The following is a 7,251-nucleotide window of genomic DNA, read 5'->3' as shown; positions in this document are numbered from 1 at the left end:
TTTACCGAGACCTAGATTACGATCTAGATTGAATTAAGTATTAGATAGCTAGAGAGCTTATATAACAAGTCTCTCGCTCTCTCTATCTATTATCTATCTAATAATATTAGTATATTATTGCTTCCTATGCTATTATTAAGATAATTCAAGTTATTTTAAAAGGTCGCTCTATACTAGTACTAGTTACTAGAATCGAGATAATATCCTATAAAGAGTAGCGATTATAGAAAGTAGTCTTAGTGCTCTTTCTAGAACTAAAGAGGCTTAATATTAATAGTATCTAAAAGCAAGTTAGTATTAGATAGAGTTAAATTATATTTAAAATTATTACTATTTAAGATAGTCACTCACTTTTTTCCTAATTAATCTTACCTACGATTTATACTTAATATCTTATTTAGTCTTAAGCTTAGCCTCCTATAGAGTAAGAGCCTATAACACTTAGGGTATATAAGATCCTCTTAGTAAGGGTTTAAGACTTCTTAAAAGAAGCTCTAGTAGTTATCCCGCTATAATTTATCATAATTATCTAATAAGAAGAATTAAAACTATGTATTAAGGGATAGTAAAATATTAATTATATAGATATAGCCTCAAATATTATCTATCTATAAGTAATACTTATCTAGCTTTAATCGGCTACCTTTAAAAGACCTAAGCATATACTATTTTTATAGAACTCGCTTCCGCTAGAGCTAATTTATTAACTTTTAAGTTAATTAACGTGTATTATAATATTTAAATACTAGATATATAGTTATATCTCGAGTCTTTAAATACTTAGTCGTGTAATTAAAGAATAGCTTAGTAATATATAGAAGATGGTCGATTTAGTGTTATTTTATATTATTTAGTAGTCCTTTTTTTATCACTATACTCTATATAAAGGGTAGGAACACTATATAAAGTCGCTTTCTTAAATAAAGAAATATTAATTCTACGAGCTCCTTGTATCTTATATTAGGATAAACTTTAGCTCCTTTATGTAGAGATTATAAAATATCATATAGCGTTACGGGCCTATATAGATAGGGGATTGATATAGCGACCCCCCTTGGGATAATGCGACCCACCCTGCCTGAGGATCCAGGCCAAGATATTTCCTGCCGGATATATTTCTGCCACTACCGACTTATGCTTCCAACACAAACTGGAGGTACTTACATTTACTATGCAGCCCTCTAATTGAATGAAGTCCCTTCCGTACTCTACCTCCTACTATGCCAACTGCATGGCACTAGTCCTAAATAGGAAATAGATGCTATTTTCAAAAGCTCTGTAGAAATGAAGGAATTGGCCTATGCAGCGGTCAGCACCCATTTTTTGTCAATTCTTAGAGAATCGCATGAGAATAGTGAAGAAATTGAGTAATTTGCATTGGATCAGCTATTTCTGGAGCCCCCTAGCGCTTCCTGAAGCGATCAGACCAGGAATCCTCGTCCCGAGATGCCTATGAAGCTATTCCCGACCCCTGAGATATAGCCATGCTCGCGGGCGAAGGCATTCGTTGCGGCGATTCCTTGCTCTGGCGTATAGTATTGCTCGAGAGGAGGTAGCGGGAGGATATGGAGGCTTGGCATCGTCGGTGGGGACTCGGGATAGCTTCAGGCTCAGAATCGGACGGCGAATTAGGCTGCGAGGAAGCTATCGTAAAGGAGAGTGAAATGCGAGAGAAATGGGTAGTAAAATGGGAGGTTTGAAGGTGTAAACAACAATTATTTTGAATTCGTTATTGGGTACTACAGTGGAACAGGAGTGACTTATTTTTACCAGAAATTTCCATAGTAATTGGAGGTACCTAAGTTGTGATATACATACAGGGTAGTGGTAGCAATAAATAAAAGTTCGAGGATGAAACCGGTGAGAAAAGCGGTCAATGGATGCCAAGATCCTCAGGCAAGGGGGGGGCCGCATTATCCAAAGGGGGGTCGCTATATCAATCGCCTATAGATATATATCGCGAGATATTAGATCTTATTTAAGATAATAGGATTTATTTTCTGAATTCTAGCGTCGCGTATTAGCCTAGGCTTATACTAACTATTTTTAGCCTACTTATTCTTAATAGTATTATTTAAATAAACTACCTTTCGGCGATCTAGAAGCTAATTATAACTTAGCTAGATAGCGTGAATAAGATAAGGAGTTTAGATAATATTAATATTATTTAGTAAAGCTTATTAGAGGGAGTTAACGAAAGATGTTCTGATCTTATTTAATATATTATTAGTTATTAATCTAAATATCCGACCTTCTAGAAACCTTATAAAATAGTAACTTAAAAATAATACTACTTACATTTAAGCTAATATATAAACTAGAAAGGCGCCTAAAACTAAAAAAACTCATTCTTAATATATCTAGTCTATACTGATAAAATAGCTAGTTATAGCTGTAAATACTAATAAAAATAGAGAAGTCTAATAATTAAGCGTACCAGAAATCTTTATATTTAATAGTAGTAGTCGAATAATATATTATTAGATATATATAACGAGACCTTCTAGTCGCTACCGAATTATATCCACGAATAGGATTATTAGAGGTAAGAATATAATTAAAAATATTCTATCTTTATAAAAGCTCCCTATATTTTTCCTTCTTATAGCACTTTAATAGCTTATAGATTCTAAGACACTTTACTATCGTTAAAATTTTTAGTAGCCTCTTTAATCTAGACTAATAGAATAAGGGTGCTTAAAGATATTATTATAACTTTTATATATAACCTTTAGTATACTATCTAGTATTTAAATACTTAGTACCTGTATAGATAGAAAGTTAGTATACGAGCTTTAAGATATAGTAGGGCCTTAGAGAGAATAGCTTAAAAGGTAAGAGGGGTGGGTATAAAGTTTTCTAAGAAATTAGCTCTTAGGCGAAATAGATATCTTAAAAGGAATAAACTAAAAGAGCTATTAATTAGCTAGATAACTATAATTATATAGGTCCGACCTTACGGGACCCTATACAACCTTCTACCCTAATTTAAAATAAATGGATTATATAATATTGTATTATACTTTAATTTATCTCTATTATTAATAATAGTTTTAGTCTTAACGTATATATCTCTTATATTTCCTACCCTTCCCCAATATAATTAGGGGATTAATACTACTCCCCCCTCCCCCCTACCTAGATTCTTAGGCTAAGTCTTTTTCTATAGATATATTTCTACCACTACCGACTATACTTCTAATATAAACTTAAGGTACTTATATGTACTATATATCCCCCTATAAAGCTCCTTTCGTACTCTACCACCTACTATATGAACTACACTGCACTAGTCCTGAATTAAAAATATATATTATTTTTAAAAACGGCCACGGCCATAGCTACCTTCCTAAGACAGTATTATAAAAAGTAATAAAATACGAGAGGAATAGGTAGGAAAGTAGGAGATTTAAAGGTATAAATAATTATTTTAAATTCCTTTTTAGGTACTATAGTAGAATAGAAGTGACTTATTTTTACTAAGGGTTTATGTAGTAATTATAGGTATCTAAGGTGGTTATATATATGTAGGGTAGCAAGTAGTAATAAATAAAAATTCAAGGTTAAAATGTGGTAAGAAACGCGGTTAATAGGTGCCTAAAATTATAGATACGGGGTTATATTAGTATCTAAAGGGTTATATCTATATTAATCCCCTATATATATTAATATCTTTTATCTTAAAAAGAGTAGTAGTAAATCGATAGAAAGGCTTAGTGTGTAAGACTGTATAGTAGTCTCTAGGTTTAGGCGTGTAAGCAAGTTAGATAGCCTAGTTATATATATAGTATAATATAGTCTATTATATAAAGAGACTAAACGCTAGCCCGTTCTACGGCCTAGCGGGAAATACTTATATATAGACTAGCCCTATTCGTAGGCGGTGAGGTTCTAGATTATCCTTTTACTATACGTCCTAATAGATCTACTTATGCCTTACGCCGAGTTAATATCCTTAGAAAGATAGAGGTACTAATATAGTGATAAAGAGAAGGTAATTAATCTACCGCTATTCTACCTTACTAAGTTTAAACTTAGGTTACTTAATATAATTATAGTATATATTAAAGCACTTTAATATGCGCTTAGTACGATAAAGTATTAAAAATATAGAATTCTAACATATCTAGATATCTTATATTAGAATAAAATAAGCCATAATTCTTAAGTTTAAAGGCCTAGAAATATTTTACGACGATAAGGGCTATAGTTAATATATATAGTAAGAATATAATATATTCTATAAGCGCGTAGTATACCCTAAAACACTATACTAAATAGGATAAATTATAACCTAGTATCTTAATAACGGTAGTCTATATAGACGGTAAGAATAGATACTAAAAAATATAGTAGATAACTTACATTTATAAGTATAGAAATAATCTCCTTCTAGCTCTAGGTTATACGATAGGTATAGGCTACGCTTATATATTAGAAATAGTTTTATCTATATCCTTAGTTTATAAATCGGCTTTAATAGACCTAAGTAGCGTATAAAGGCTAAGCTAGATTATATAGGCGAGATAAGGGATACGAATAATAACTAGGCTACCTAGTAATTAAAGAGAATTGATCGAATCTTAGATAACGTATTTCATAAGCGAGCTGGCCACCTAACCAAAAATGCTACCATTAAATTTAGCACCACAACGCTATATAATTAAAAACAAAGCTATTCAGACCTCCCTAGACACCTATTTCTCTTATGTCTAGGCGATTTACAAATACTACATCGCTGTAGCCTCCTCTTATTAGCCTGATTCGGCGTTAGGGACGAACTGCTATCACTACCTATGCCTACTTTATCGGCAATTCCTAGAACTAAGACTATCTCTATAGCCTCTAAAACCAATATGCCACCTTTATAAGCTATTCGCTTCCTTATGCGCTTCATTTTTTAGGTACTTCTTATATTAGCGGCGCGTAATTCCTAGTTTTCCTAACGTAAAATAGCCGCGCCGTATATAGCTAAATAGGCGCCTTTTATAATCTATTTAAACGCTTTATCCGCGCGTAATAGGTCCTCTTATTGCAATTTCTTAATAGAAGAAGCCTACCGGCGAACGTCCTTTATAGTACGCGGCGTCTTTAGTATAACATTAAGGCTTAAATCGCTACTATAGCTTAGAGGGGGGGGGAATATAAAGTCGGATATTAAGCTTCGAAACTACGCGTATTAGTTTAAAAGGCACTAAACTAGTAGCTACGAAGCTATTCATAATAGTTTACGGAAGTCTTATTTAGCGATTCGACTTATACTAAGCTTTAATTACGAAACTACTAGATCGGAATATACCCTTTTTAATACCGTAAAATAGCCGATATCGAGAGGCTATAAAGGATAAGCTAAATACGAAGGTACATAAATTAGTATAATATTATTTTACGAGTATATCGTATCAAATCTAGCTAAAAGATAGCTACTATAGCCGTTAAGGACAAGAAGACGATACTAACCCTTTTTTTAGCTAGTGGTCGATAGAATAAATATTTTTTAAAGCTATTCGAGACCGATAGCGTTATTTATCTACCCGTTATTACTAACTATAAATCGCTAATTAGGTAGTAATTATATATCCTTAAACTATACTACTATAAAAAACTTACCTTTAAAAATAACGTATAGCGGTAATACCTACCTAGTCGTATTTATTACTTTAATTATAGTGACCTATTCGCGATTTCTAGATTATAAAATAGCTCTCCGAGCGGAACTACTTCGCGTTATAATCTTAGGAGTAGCCGTAAGGCCGAGAGCGAAGCTAGTCTCGTCGAAAGTATAGATATCTTTATCTATAATCCTATACTTCTTAATCGTAGATTTCACGAAATTAAACCACGTTTAAATCGTGCATTTATCCTCGTATAATACTCGCCGGTAGTCGTATAATCGTGAACCACACGCTTTTAGTAGTATATTAGCTACTCCACGATTATCCAGTAAGATAATCTATTTATAAAGCAATTTCTCTTTATAAGTAGTCAATTTATGGTTATTTACGCATATCTCAGCGCGGTAGGTAATGCCATTTAGACGCGTCGTGAGCGTAGTACGGTGGACGTCAAAAACCTCCGTAGCTTTACGCATAGAGCTAAATTCCTGATTCTTAATAGCCTAAATAGCTAATAAGATTCTACCCTCTTGCTCTACGCGTATTTGAAAATTTTGAGAGCGAAATAGTGGCATGGTAGGTGGTCGAAAAAGGTGAGTCTAATTACGGGTCGCATTTTTGGTTGGGTGGCCAGCTCGCTTGGGAAATACGTTAGTCTATACTAAAGTGGTATTGTTCGATATAGTGTCGGATATAATAGCGAGATCCTAACTAATAATATCGTGCTTTTTAAAGAGGTTAATAAGTATATTGCCTAGATTTAATCCTAAATATAATCTATTAAGTGGTTTAAATCTAAGAAGGATTTCGCGGTGATTCTAGTCCTAATTAATAAATAGCCTATAATTACTATAAAGGCCTACTAAAAGGCGAAGACTAGTAGTTAAATAACGTATTTCCCTACCGAGTGGGCCACCCCTACCGAGTGGGCCACCTACACCGGTCTATTCATTTTAAATGCATTTATCTCAACCAAAACGCCATTAAATTCAATAAGCTAAACTCGAGGTCTATTAGGACATGTAGTTATTCTATAACCCTGAATTCCACATACACTACACTTCGTTTTTGCCCTCGTACGCGGCTAAGAAGGTGCCGGAGCTGGCCCTACCTCACGGGATCCTTCTGCTAAAACTGCTTACTCTAGCTGCGCTATTAAGGCAGAGGCCTCTAAAACTAAGAGCATTTGACTTGTAGACCGAGTCTTTTTTCGCTTCTTCTTCTCGTTTTTAACGCGTAAATCGCCTATTTCTTTCTTAAGAATAGCTGCCGATTATATCGTGATTTAATAGGCTTTTAAAACTTGATTTATCGTAGAATTAAGCGGGCTTAGTAGACTTTTTGAGCGCTACTTTAGTAAAGCTTTAATTAAGGAAGCTTATTTTTGTAATTAGACGTAGTTCGATAGCGTTTTTAGCGACTACTTACTATCTGTAAAGAAGAGGGGTCTAGTGTTTGCAGGATAGAGCCTGTCAACTAGGTAAGATGAAGATGCCTAGGAACAAGTAGTATATTGGAGGAATACAGAGACTGATTCTTGCAGCACCTCTAGGTTCTCCTGGAGTGCACTATTTAACATGGGGGATCAGCGTTACGGTGAGGAAACGCTGACGTGTCGACACCTGTATGATGTTGA

The 7,251-nt window shown here is 33.9% G+C and overlaps 1 protein-coding gene across 1 annotated transcript; it reads left to right on the top strand.

Moving 5' to 3' along the window:
* Nucleotides 1-1,284: 1,284 nt before the first annotated feature.
* PENARI_c023G06404 (uncharacterized protein) lies at nt 1,285-1,475 on the top strand (the record flags this gene model as incomplete). Its single annotated transcript, XM_022635554.1, has 2 exons — nt 1,285-1,308; nt 1,407-1,475. 2 exons carry the CDS (start codon nt 1,285-1,287, stop codon nt 1,473-1,475), a joined length of 93 nt encoding a protein of 30 aa, XP_022484571.1.
* Between the last annotated feature and the right edge of the window lie 5,776 nt (nt 1,476-7,251).

The sequence above is a fragment of the Penicillium arizonense genome (assembly GCF_001773325.1).
Source record: "Penicillium arizonense strain CBS 141311 chromosome Unknown PENARI_contig023, whole genome shotgun sequence".
Taxonomy (NCBI): Eukaryota; Fungi; Ascomycota; class Eurotiomycetes; order Eurotiales; family Aspergillaceae; genus Penicillium; species Penicillium arizonense.
This window is presented reverse-complemented; position numbering and strand designations above follow the sequence as displayed.